General features: G+C 36.7%; 1 protein-coding gene across 8 annotated transcripts in view; it reads left to right on the forward strand.

Moving 5' to 3' along the window:
• Positions 1-13,644, forward strand: part of DENND6A (DENN domain containing 6A) — an 87,695-nt gene that overhangs the window by 41,377 nt on the left and 32,674 nt on the right. For 3 of the 8 annotated variants that reach the window (XM_077858417.1, XM_077858411.1, XM_077858412.1), the window contains exon 2: positions 13,540-13,578. The exons of 1 other annotated variant lie outside the window; for it this stretch is intronic. In XM_077858417.1, the coding sequence (XP_077714543.1) occupies positions 13,540-13,578 (39 nt within the window). Of the gene's footprint in view, positions 1-32; positions 87-2,517; positions 2,678-4,816; positions 4,903-10,875; positions 10,956-13,539; positions 13,579-13,644 lie in introns of those variants that run through there. 4 more of the 8 variants (XM_077858415.1, XM_077858416.1, XM_077858413.1 and 1 more) reach the window with 4 other exon arrangements.

Raw genomic sequence — 13,644 nt, forward strand, 5'->3', positions numbered from 1 at the left:
GTCCATTGGCAGCTCCCGTGGGAGGATCATGGGCTGCGGCTAGGGGTGAAAAGTTCTCTCGAGGCCCCTCCTAAATACTTGTTGAGGTTCGTTTTGTTTGTTTTTCTTTTTAAACCCGGTGTCACATGAGTAACTGAAATGGTTAGCGGCCCCTGGAGAAGGCTGCAGGCAGATGTTGGGGACTTTTTTATGGAGACGCGAACAATGCCCCTGACATACGGTGAACTGGAATAGCCAACCAAGCCTTACACAACCAACTTTTTAGACTCCTAAACCGCTTTTGGCCATTTCCACCAACTCTGACAGCATACTGCTCAGTCTGAGCGGAAATGCTTATCTCAGCATAATTTCCCCCTTTTGTTCCTCATTTCTATTATTATTATTATTATTATTATTATTATTTTACCATTTCTAGTATTTATTGATGTTGCTTCTGAAGCAGTTGGCCTGAAAGCTATCAAGGTGAACATAGTTCATAGTTCATCTTGTGTGTGGATCAAGTTTCTATCTTTATGATGCCTCATTGAAAGGCCTTTGAATGTTATTCTTGAGGTTGTCTAGGGTCCCTTGTGTGGCATAAAACAGTGCTTGTCTTTGTGTCCAAGGAAAGCCTGATCAGAAGGAGGTATGTTTGGAAAATTTTTGCCAGTTTGTTTTGGTGATGGTGACAGATTTTAATGAACCATCTCATTCAGACTTTGGTGGAGTTTGTCTATGAAAATTGGCCAGGAAGGTTTTTCTTAAAGCTAGTGCTTTTGTATTCAGCACGTCTCCTCTGCTTTATCATTACGCAGTTCGGTACACGTTAAGTTTCTACTAAGATCTAGGCATTATGCTGGATGCTGGGCATACAAATATGAACAAAATGCTGTAACCTGTGTTTATAGATTTAGACTACAGTTAAGAGGGGAAGCAAAAATTAATCACAGCAGCAGATAGGTCCAAATGCCATGCCTGGTACATAGTGGTGTTCCATACATACTTCCTGATAGAATGAGTGAATACATGAACAGTTCTTTATCTTGAGATAGAAACAGCAATTTCCAAGGCTTTGAATTAGTGATTTGTAAGTTATTTATCATTTACATTGACATGTTAACCTGAAGTTATATAAGTAGTACAATACGATTTAATCAGAAAGTGTAGGATTGGGTTGTTGTAGTTGATTGTATTTTAAAATAGTCTAAGGAGATCCTTGTGGACTCTCAGCATTCAGGACATTGTTTATAAGTATGTTTTTCTGACCAGATAATATTTAGTATAATTGACGTGTTACAAAAATGTAAATCATTAAAGGACTTACTTTGAATTTTACTTCCCATGGGATATGCTACTGAACAGTTTTCTTTAGATTAGTAGTTCTTAACTTTTTTTGCGTCTTGAATCTTTTAAAAAATATGAACTCCATTACAAAAATGCTTGCTAATACAAATTATGTATATATATACTTCTGTGGACTATATGGGGGTCATCTGCGATCTTTTTTTTTTTTTAATTTTTATTTATTTATGATAGTCACAGAGAGAGAGAGAGAGACAGAGAGGCAGAGACACAGGCAGAGGGAGAAGCAGGCTCCATGCACCGGGAGCCCGACGTGGGATTTGATCCCGCGTCTCCAGGATCGCGCCCTGGGCCAAAGGCAGGCGCCAAACCGCTGCGCCACCCAGGGATCCCCATCTGCGATCTTTATTCCACTGTTCCCAGACTAAGAATCACTGATTTTAGAAAACATAGGATAAGGAGGGGGAAGATTCCCTTAATAAATAAGGATCTAGGGGACCCCTGGGTGGCTCAGTGGTTTAGCGCCTGCCTTCAGGGCAGGGCGTGATCCTGGAGTCTCGGGATCGAGTCCCACCTCAGGCTCCCTGCATGGAGCCTGCTTCTCTCTCTGCCTGTGTCTCTGCCTCTCTCTCATGAATAAATAAATAAAATCTTTAAAAAAATTAATAAATAAGGATATGAAAAGGATAAACACATTAAATTGGTTGCAGCACAACTTAATTTTGTTTTGTTTTCCTGAGAAATGTAGAATATTGTACCTTGCCACTTTTAAAAGAAGAAAAAGAAACATAAATTAGTAATGAATTTAATGAAACAATTGAAAAATATATTTCACTTTTGTATTATGGTCATATTCATACCAAAAGTAGACAGGTGGGGTGGCTGTAATGGGACAAGAACATTAATGTAGAATTGGGTTGGAGAAGTGACATAGAGTAGCTCCAGCCCCAATTCCTGTAGTGCACAACCATGGAGACTCAAAAGGGAAATTAATTAAAGAATAAGTAAAAGCCAAGTTAGGACTATAATATTCTAGAAGCCACATGTGACCTCACTGTCTTTGAATATTAGGGTTGAAAGAGACATAAAAATCTGTTGTGCCATGACAGAAAGGAACATTTGCAAATTTTAAACAAATGCATAAACAGTGCCACTTGGTAAAGCTTAAATCCTCAACAAAGAGACAGTGTAGCATATCATAGTCTCAGTTGAGAACTGAGACTCCACAGCTGGACTGCCTAGATTTGAGTCTGTGACTTTGGACACGTTAACTTTGCTTGCCTCACACTCCTCTGTAACAGTACCTGCATCATGACATTGCTGTGAGAAGTGAGAATTCGATAAATTAATGTTGGTGAAACATCTGGAACAGTACCTGTGCCTCAGTAAGACTTAGGTGAGTTTGTATTTGGGAAGTATGGAAATTTCCTTTTTCAGTGGAGAGAGTCCTTAACTTGCTTTGTAAAGGCAAGGCTTCGAATCTTAATTTTCTCATTAGTAAAATGAATTTGAGCTAGTAGAATCTTATTTTTTTTTTTAAGCAGGGAACTTTTTCCCCTGTGTAAATAAAAACTTAATATGAGACCTCAGTGGCTAACCTGGTTGAGATGGGGCCTGTGTGTGTATATTTGGTTGTGGACAACAGGAATTAAGCTATAGCTCAAGCAGAAAAGGAAACGTTGTAAGGCAACAGATTTCTCAAGATATTCAAGGTACAAACCTAGTAGGGCTTCATAAAATGACTACAGCCCTAACTTGGAAGCTTCTTGCTTATGCTCTTGTTTTATGGGATTTTGTTTATGCTTCATGCTCCCTACAACTTATTTCCTTAGCTTCTATAATCTTTATGGTGGAGAAGTTGCCCTTTTCAGCCACTTCAGTGAAGAGAGATGCCCAAGGAAGGTACTCAGGCCTGGTTTGGGGCAAATAATTAGCTGAAGACCTGTAGGTTAGGGGAGTGGTCCATGTTGCAGAAAATGTCTGTTAGACCCTATAAAGGGGACAATGAAAGGTATCTTTTAAGTTGGAAAGAGGTTATAAAAGGTGTTGACAATAGGAGGTGTGCTTAACTTCTTTTCCCACAAAGTGGCCCTGAAGCATCACTGCAGAATCCACGTGCCCTCTGGAACAAAGTTTCAGATCCTGTGGATTTTATAAACTAAATCAGTACCAGCTCTGAAATTACCTGATTATATAGTAAAGCCTTAATCATCTAAATCCAGAATTGCCTCATTTATTCAAGTATTTTTTTCCTTGATTGAGTAATAATATGCTTATTGTTGAAAACTTGGCAGGAAAGAAAATTGTAAATACTGTAGAAAACACAGAAAAAAGTGCTATTAATATTTGACATTTTTGTTAATGCTTTTTCTTTTTTACATAATTTCATATCTGTCAAGAATTAATTTGTTTCTTAAGAAAAGAAACTCTATCAAAATTTTTAAAAAAGATTGATAGTAAAGAGTCTCTTGGAACCCAGTTGCAGGAAGCTGGAATGAACCTCGGGATTTGGAAAGCCCCAGGCTTTTTTGCCTTTTTTTTCTAGAGCTGTGTAGTCTTTTGTCTCTGCTTCTCTTTGCAAGTCTGTTTCATTCTCTGTGCTGAGGCTGGTTTCTTCTGCAAGTTTCATTTTCTGCTCCCCCATTTCTCTTGACTTTGGATTACTGTGGTGCTGATTTTAGCCAAACCTACTCTAGTGTTCTGCAACCAGGCTGAAGCTTAATTCAAATACTGAAGTATCTGATTGGCTCAGCATGGGTCAGGTGCTCCCTCTTGTTCAGTCATCTGTGTTGGGAGACAGAGCTTCAGTGACAGTAGAAGCCACTTGTAAAAGGAGGAGGGGACACTTGCAAAGCATGGGTTGGGCAGCAGTCCCCCAAAACAGGTCTAACTATCAGACTCTGCTTTTATTGATAAATATGTTCATGAATAACTAGCCAGATCATTAAAGACTCTTCATAGAGTTTTTTACACCATAATTTATTTAACCATTTTTCTTAGTTTAGATATTTAGTAATTTACTTTTTCTTTTTTCTTCATAGTGTAGAGAGTTATTTGCTACCAGTATATACATCTTAGAGATGTTTTGAATTTCTGAGACCCTTTAAAGATTTACTTATTTATTTATTTTGGGCAGGGGATATTGGGGAGAGGGGAGGAGCAGAGGGAGAGAGAGAAGCAGACACTGCATTGAGTGTGAAGCCTGACTTGGGGGCTCCATCCTACCATCCTGAGATAATGACCTGAGCTGAAATCAAGCATCCAAATCAGTTGGATGCTTAACCAACTGGGCTACCCTGATACCCTCCCCTTTAAAAAAAAAAAAAAAACGACTATTTATTTGGGGGGGGGATTTGAAAACCTTTAAAGTATATGAACTACAAGGTGGAGAGTTTTTATCAAGAAAGAATGCTATATTTTGTTAAATGCTTTTTTTACACCTATTAAGAGGATCATCTGGTTCTTGTCTTTTATTAACAAGGTTTATCACATTGATTGATTTGCAGATATTGAACCGCCCTTGCAGCCCATGAATAAATCCCACTTGGTAGTGGTGAATAATCCTTTTAATGTACTGGTGATGGGCATTAAGGAGGGCAGTGATCATTGAAGTGATGAGAGGTGGGTGTTACATGTAACTGATGAATCACTAAATTCTACACTGCTCTAAAAAAAGTCACATGAATTTATAGAATGTAATAGGAAGTTTACATTTCTGTAATTTGAGGTCAGCTTCTGAACCTTTTAGACCTTGATTTTATAAGAATTGAGGCATCATTGGTAGCTTTCCTTCCTTGAAGGCTTTACCTATCAACTCTTTGGATAATTTCAGTCTAATTAAAAGAGCACAAGGTGTGGGGTTTTGAACATCTGCTAGTTACCTGATTTTTGGCTAGTTTCTTCAGCTTTTTGAGCCTCATTTCTCTCAACTAATAAAGTGGTATAATAATATCCTGAGAGTGTTGTTGGAGGTACTAAGAGAGAGAATGCATGTAGAAATTAATACCTATCGCTTAATGCATGCTCAAATGTTGGTCCCTTATTATAGTTAGTGTCCTTGCACATTCAGTAATCAGTGTAGGACTATTCTTGGCTATTCTCTCACTCCTATTATTTTGCTTTAAATTCATTAAAAAAAAAAATCAGTTTTGGATGTGAACCCAAGTATTTAAAGCACTTCCTGGGGGAACACCTAGCTGGCTCAATCACAAGAACATGCAACTCTCGATCTTGGGGTTGAGTTTAAGCCCCATATTGGTTGTAGAGATTACATACATACATACATACATTAAAAAAAGGGGGGGACACCTGGGTGGCTCAGCAGTTGAGCGTCTGCCTTTGGCTCAGGGCATGATCCCAGGATCTGGGATCAAGTCCCATATCGGGCTCCTTGCAGGGAGCCTGCTTCTCCCTCTGCCTGTGTCTCTGCTTCTCTCTTACTCTGTGTCTCTCATGAATAAGTAAATAAAATCTTATAAATAAATAAATAAATAAATAAATAAATACTTAAAAATAAAGCAGTTCCTGGAAATCAAGTTTTTTAGGTTTCATTTTGCTGATAATCTATGAAATAGCACATTTGTATGTATATATAGTTTGTATTCCACCTCTTGCTGAAAATAATTTCAGGCCAATTAAATCTACAAAAAGGACAGTTTATCATTAATATATTGGGTGAATTGTGATGTTATTTGGATTACTGATCTTCACCCCGCCGCCTCTAAAAAAAAACAAAACAAAACAAATTGAAGATAAAGCTCTGCTGTGGGGTTGAAGGCATACTTATGTGTCATTAAAAAAAAAAAAAAAAACAGGAGAATTGACTCCCCTTTCTTTTTCACTTCTGCTTTTTTCGTCACTGCCTGTTCCCCCTTATCCCTCTAGCAGAGTGGAGCACCTGAGGTAGTCACCACAGTTTGCTTTATTTTAGCAACATTTGTTTATTCTTTTGAGAAAGGTGAAGGCAGTTGTGTGAAGGGTTGTTTGTTTCCTTCTTAAACTGGATGCTCCATAACCTCAGTATTTGATCCTCAGCAAGTTTACTGTTTTAATCAAAATGGCTGTTATGTGTAATTGTATGTTGCTGGACTGTCTGAACTGTCCATTCAGCAGATATTTATTGGACAACTACCATATCTGTACACTGTTGTGTTCTGGAGATAAAGCCTTAATGAACCCTCCCTTCAGTGAGCTTCCAGTTTAGCATAGATGGTAGGCCATTAAACATTGAGGGTTATAACAGGAGGGTTTGCAGGTACTAATAAGGGCCTTTACATTTCCTTGTGAACTTGCAGCATTTCATAGTAGCTTGATGTAGTTCTGTGGTTTGAGAGTTAAAGCCTTAGTGATCTCCTGAGTTTAGGCTCCCAGATTTTACAAGGGCTTCTTCAGTGCTGCTAATCTCTGGTTCTATTATGAAATTATATAATCCCAATATGGAGATAATCTGGGATCTTCCCCTCTCCAGTTAATGTGTTTACAAGTGCTTTATGTTTTATATTTACTATGAAGAATTATGTGAAAAATGGACAATTGTATCTAAACTTTACTCTTATTAGCAAGAAATGTTTCACTGTCCGTTCCATGTTCAAACTGATCACATTTTCCAGGAGCATAATTTAGTTTTGATCTTGAATAAGCTGGAATCTTAGACTGAGGCCCCGCCTGTTCTGATACTGTGGTGTCGGGCCATTTTTTCCCACTTGTTAAATTAAACATTTTTACTGCAGCATAACATACATGTAGGAAAGTGTACAAATCTTAAGTTGGGTGAATTTTCACAGAGTAATAATACCATCCACTACCATAGAGATCAAGAAACAGAATTATCACTGCCACGGAAATTTCATTTATGTCCTCTTTCTGTCATGACCCCTTGCCCTTTCTCCCCAGACCCTAGCAACCACTAATCTACCTTCTGTCTCTGTGGATTCTCTTATTCTATACATTTCATACGAATGGAATCATACAACCTGTGGCATTTTTTTTGTCTGACTTCTTTCACTTAGTATATTTTTAGGGTTCTCCATGGTGTGCTACATATCAGTACTTCATTTCTTTTTATGGATGAATTTTATATCATTAAATGGAAATACAACATTTTGTTTATCCATTCATTATTTGATGGAAATTTGGCTATTATAAATAATGCTACTATGAACATATGTTTATAAATTTTTGTGTGAACTTGCGTTTTCTCTTGTCTTGGAGTGAAATTGATGTTTAGTAAGGTAACTATGTTTACTCTTTTGAGAATCTGCTAAACTGTTTTCTAAGGTGGCTGTATTTTCACATTTCTGTTAATAATATATGAGGGTTCTAATTTCTCCATATCTTGTCAGCACTTGTCTTTGTGTGTGTCTTTGATTACAGCCATCCTAGTGGATATGAAGTGGTATCTTATTATAATTTTATTTGCATTTTCCCTAATGACTAATGGTGTTGAGTGGCTTTTCATATACTTACTGGCCATTTGAATATCTTTTTTGGAGAAACATCTAATCAAATTCTTTACTCATTTAAAAATTGGATTATTTGACTTTTTTATTGAATTGTAAGAATTCTTTATATTCTGTACATTAGACCCTTATCAGATACATGATTTGCAAATAGTTCTTTCCATTCTGTGGGTTGTCTTCACTTTTTTGGTAGTGTTCTTTGAAATACAAGGGTTTTGAATTTTGGTAAAGGCCAACTTATGTTTTCCTTGGTTGCTCATCCTGTTATTGTCTAAGAAACCATTTGCTAATCCACAGCTATAAAGATTTATTCCTACATTTTCTTTAAGACATTTGTAGTTTTAAGTATTACACTTAGGTTTTTAATCCACTTTGGGTTACTTTTTTTATATATTGTGAAGTAGAAGTATTATTTTCCTTGAACCTTATTTTGATACAATTTTTGATTTACATAGAGTTATAAAAGTAATTCATTTAGCTTTCTCATAAGTTAACATTTTACATAAACATAGTACAGTAATAAAAACTAAGAATATAATACTGGCGTGATACAATTTGCTAAACAGCAGAGTTTATTGGGATTCACCAATTTTTCTACTATTGTGCTTTATCTGTTTCAAGATCCAGTCCAGTTTCCTACATTTCATGTAGGTATCATATCTCTATAGTTCTCTTCTATCCATGGAGCTCTTCAACCTTTTCTTGTCTTTCATGATCTTGATATTTTGGAAGAATACTGTTCATATATTTTGTAGTACGTCTTTCAGTTTTGGTTTTTCTGGTATTTTGTCATGATTAGTCTGAGGTTATGAATTACTGGGAAGAATACCCCAGGTATGATGTGCCCTTTTCAGGCCATCATCAGGGAGTATAGGATGTTAAAATGTCACATTATTGGTGATTTTAACCTTGATCACTTGATTGAGATGATGTCTGCCATGTTTATCCACTATAAAGTTACTATTTTTCTTGTAATTAATAAGTGTTTATTTTGTTAGATATTGAAACTGTGCAGGATCTTGTTTTCTAAACTTTGCCTGCTAATTCAACATCCGTAAGTGGATCTTACCTACAGTAATTATTATTCTGGTGTTCTCGTAGTGATTTTTTTTCTTTATTCCTTCTATATTTATTAGTTGGAATTCTTTTATGAGGAAGAGTTGTCTCTCTTTCTCATCCATCTGTCCATCTACCTATATCCTTATGGATTCAAGGATACTATCTTAACCAGCTTTGAGCATAGATACCTTTTTAGGTTGGCTTCTGTGTTCTTTAATCATGCCCCCTTCCTTTTTTTTTTTTTTTTTTAAGCTTTATTTATTTATTCATTCATTCATTCATGAGAGACACAGAGACAGAGAGAGGCAGAGACACAGGCAGAGGGAGGAGCAGGCTCCATGCAGGGAGCTCGATGTGGGATTTGATCCCAGATCTCCAGGATCAGGCCCTGGGCTGAAGGCGGCGCTAAACCGCTGAGCCACCTGGGCTGCCCTCCCCCTTCCTTTTTTTGAACACTTTCTTTCTGGCACTACAAGATGCTCCAGGCTCATCTTGTATTTTTCCTGTCCCACCCTGTAGTCACTACCTCCCTAAGAAGCCCTGATTCTTTTTATTGCAGAATGGTACTTATCAGTCAGCATCTCAGTATTAGCTGTACTCACTGCTACTGGGGTGTCATTGCTTTATTTATCATATTAAAAAGCCTTTTAAAAGGGGTATTATAGGTGTGCCTGGGTGGCTCAGTTGGTTAAGCATCTGCCTTTGACTTGGGTCATGATCCCACTATTCTGGGATGGAGCCCCATATCTGACTCTCTGCTCAGGAGGAGGTCTGCTTCTCCTTCTCCCTCTGCTATTCATGTTCTCTCTCACTACTCTCTTAGAAAATGAGATATTGGGACGCCTGGGTGGCTCAGTGGTTGAGCATCTGCTTTCGGTTCAGGGCGTGATCCCCGGGTTCTGGCAATCAAGTCCTGCATCGGGCTCCCTACTGGAACAGGAGCCTGGTTCTCCCTCTGCCTGTGTCTCTGCCCCTCTCTCTGAGTCTCTCATGAATAAATAAAATATTTAAAAACAAAAAATATTATATTGTTTATAATCTATCTTAAAATATTTTCCAGCCAGTTTGTTAAAATTATGTGGCACATAACCAGTTGAAAAATGTAGACTTTTTTTTTTTTTTTTTTTTTGCTTGTAAACAGTTTCCATTTTCAGTTTGGAATGAATGTTATAGTCTAATCATTAAAGACATAATTTTCTTTTTATATTTTATTTTGGGGGCACCTGAGTGGCTCATTTGGTTAAACATCCAACTCTTGATCTCAGGTTTGTGAGTTTAAGTCCCACATTGGGTTCCATGCTTGGTGTGGAGCCCACTTAAAAAAAAATTAAAAATAACTAAATAAGCTTCTGTTTTTAAGTAATTTCTGTACCCAGTGGTGGGGCTCAGACTTAAAACCACAAAATCAAGAGTTAGATACTCTACAAACTGAGAGCCAGCTAGGGTTAATAGGTTTGGAATTTATCCTCTTTTTAAGGTTTTGATTATGTTTATATGTGAGTTAATGTTTATATACGAGATTAAAGCAGGCCTAGGATGTAGATTCTGCTAGGCCTGAGATGCTGGGTAGAGTGTAATGGAAACAGACACTGAGTGACATGGCAGCTGGTAGGCATCCATTCACAGATAACTGGGATGCATGGCAGGCATGAATTTTTCCCATGTCCAAGTGGTATTAGCAGTAAGTTAACTGGTGTTCCTCATTTTTTTTTTATCTGGGACCATAATTACTCCACATAGAGTTGGGAATGTTAGGGTATGCAGGGGTAAGTGGCAGACAGACATACCTTTGAAGAGAATAACCTGATTTAAAACATTTTCAAAATACTACTTTTCAGTATCTATATTAATATTTTTTCCTGTGGTACTTTTTTCCTATTACATCATGATGTGAAATATTTATTCTATGTCATTATTTTTAGGCCTTAATAATGCTATCAAATAAACCTTACTTTTTTCTTGGCTGATTACCTGGCCACCTCTCCCTTGTTTCATATAACATGGAAGATCTTAACATAGGTAACAGAACCAGGGTGACATTAGCTGATGCTCTCTGTCCCCCTTTGATGCCTCCCAGGAATGCCAGTGGCCTGGGGGACAGAGATGCCTGGACTTGAGCTGTGGAGAGAGGAAACTTCAAGCGAGAGGCGTCTCCAGGTACTGGGGCCAATCCACAGTTGATTAATGCCTGTATAGTTATCAGGAGCTAACCAACTAAACTAACACTGATTGCCCAGACTTATATTTATACTTTTTTTTTTTTAAACAAGATAAAGTATGTACATAGATAATCTAGTAACTGGCAGTTGGTGCAGTTTGAGATAGATACTTGGCAGTGGTTACTTTTTGTTTTTACGTAGGGAGTTTAATTGAAGTTTTAAAGCTAAGTATGTTTTTTTTTCTATTTTTTGATCTTAAGTACACTGTGGACATGTGCATTCCTATATCATATAAAAATACATTATTTCCTTTTGAATATCATATCTATTTCAAAATAAAACACTGGATAATCTTAACAGAATACATTAAAATGAAATTCTAGAATACTGTTTGACAGTCTAACACAGAGTTTTTAAAAGGCAGACTTGATAGGTTATGTAGTTCTTACATCTTTTTAGCTTAAATATATATAGCATGCATAAGTCCTTTAAATATACATACAGATATATACACACATTATATATAAGATACTCATATATATATGGGTAAAACATAACATTTTTTTCTATATTGTCATTCTGGTATTTTAAACCATAGGAAACCAAAGTCTGAACAAACCACTGTGATGTCTTTATGTAATAAAAAAAGGAAATTTTGTAAATTTGCTTTTAAGTTTATATTTTAATTGCAGGAAAGAAAAATCTGAAGGGCACTCACATAAAACTCAGAGTCTAATATAAAGCTGTTACAGGCCACTAAATTTTACCAATATGATAACTCCGGGATAACTTATATGTAATGAGATTTTCTTAAAATAGAGCTAAATAGGTTATAATTTGCCATTTTTAAAGATAACAAGGTAAAATGGTCTCAAGGTAAAGCAAGGGAAATCTATGTACACATAAAGAAGAATTACGTATTATTAAATACTGAGTTGTTGAACTAATTTGAGGGTATATCCATTTATTGAAGAAATATTTTTAGTGTTTACTGTGCAGCAGAGAATGCTCTAGGTGTTAAGATGGAGTGATGAACAAAACAGACCAGATTCTTGCCTTCATGAATTGTGGAGACAGGTTACTTTAGATTGGTCAGAACATGGTACAAAACAGAGTAAGTAGAAGGAATATTGACTTTGGTGTCATTCTCTATTCCAGGTATGGTAGGTGGTTTTCATGTAATGTATCAGCTCTCTAGACCCTTCCTGTAGCTCTATATTGAGAAGAATTATATGCCACATCCTAGCTAGCTAGTGGGGAAAGAGGGCTGTGATTGTACAGTAATGATCGCTGCTAAGGATGGAATGAGAATGGTGGCTTGTGTACTTTGGAATCAGGCCTTGGTTCAAGCCCTGCCTCTGGCACTTACTAAACAAGGAAACTTTAGGAGAGTTATTTAAGTACTATGAACTTGTCCCCTCTTCTGTAAATACAAGGAGAATTGACAGAATTATTGTGAAAGTTAAAAATTCCAGAAGGTACTCATTATTATTTCTCCCCATCTTTTTTTCTTACCGTAGTTTTCTTATATATACAATGAGGATATCACTCCTGGCCTTGTCTATTATTGTGAGGGCTAAATAAGTGAAATAAATGTGTGAAACTACTTTAATACAGTTTATAATGTGATATTACTGTATATTATATCTGGAAATGGAAAATTATTAGGCTCTTGGGCAGCTGAGGGAATGGAAGAACTCATGAATTCTTCCAGAAGTGAGAAGTCATGGATCCCCACATTAGCAACCCAACATTAACATAATTTAGCTACTCTTTGTTATTAGCCACTAGCTAACCTGCTGCTTTTAACCTCATTTCTTCTTTATATTCCCCAGAGAGTCTGGATTGGTCCACGTGAGCGTTGTCAGAATTTTCACACCTAGCCACATTTCAGTAGTTGGTTGACTGGCCTGTTGAGTCTTGCTGCCTTTGGGTCTGGTGTTTGCTAGTGCTTGTTTTGACAGGAGCTGTTCTGGCCTATACTTGCTTCCTTTGCAGGGATTGTGGGGAAGGAGTTTCCCTCAGAAGGTGCTCTTGATCACTATAGGCACTAAGCTGACCTGTCCTAAGAAAATGCAATGATTATTTAAAGGGGTTGGAGGAAATTAGGATAGATTTTATGGTGGGAGGTGGCCTTTGAGATTTCTTAAACTATGGATAATTATTTTCTCCTTCCAGTTTTTCTTTCAATAAGTAACTGGTGATTTGAATTACTTCTTAGAATTGATTGAAAAATTCATTATTTCTTGAAGTAGCTGCCAGCTGATGGATCAAATTCTTTTTAGATTTTAGTGCTCCAAAGAAAACTCAATAAGCTTTGAGTCCTTAGTAAATCAGCTGGTAAATTATTCTTGATAAACCAAGATTTCACCAATCTTTTAGAGGTAACTTTGTGAATTTTTTTTTTTCCTAATGTAAATCCTACTTAGTTCTTCCAGCTTCTCCCATGTGTCATTATTGAAGTTTGTCAACAATTTCTTAAAACTATTTGACCATAGCCAACTAGTATTAGAAGTACTGCTAATATTTATAATACATACTCAGTATATTTGTCTAACGAGATTTAATTCTTTTTCTTCCAGGTAATTTATCCTCAACATTCCAAACTTACTGATAAAGAAGTAAGTAAAAATATTGCTCCATATAGTCTGCTATTCTATTTCTCTTTGTTTTTATTGGTGTGTGTG

Source organism: Canis aureus, chromosome 19, assembly GCF_053574225.1.
Source record: "Canis aureus isolate CA01 chromosome 19, VMU_Caureus_v.1.0, whole genome shotgun sequence".
In the NCBI taxonomy this organism is placed as follows: domain Eukaryota; kingdom Metazoa; phylum Chordata; class Mammalia; order Carnivora; family Canidae; genus Canis; species Canis aureus.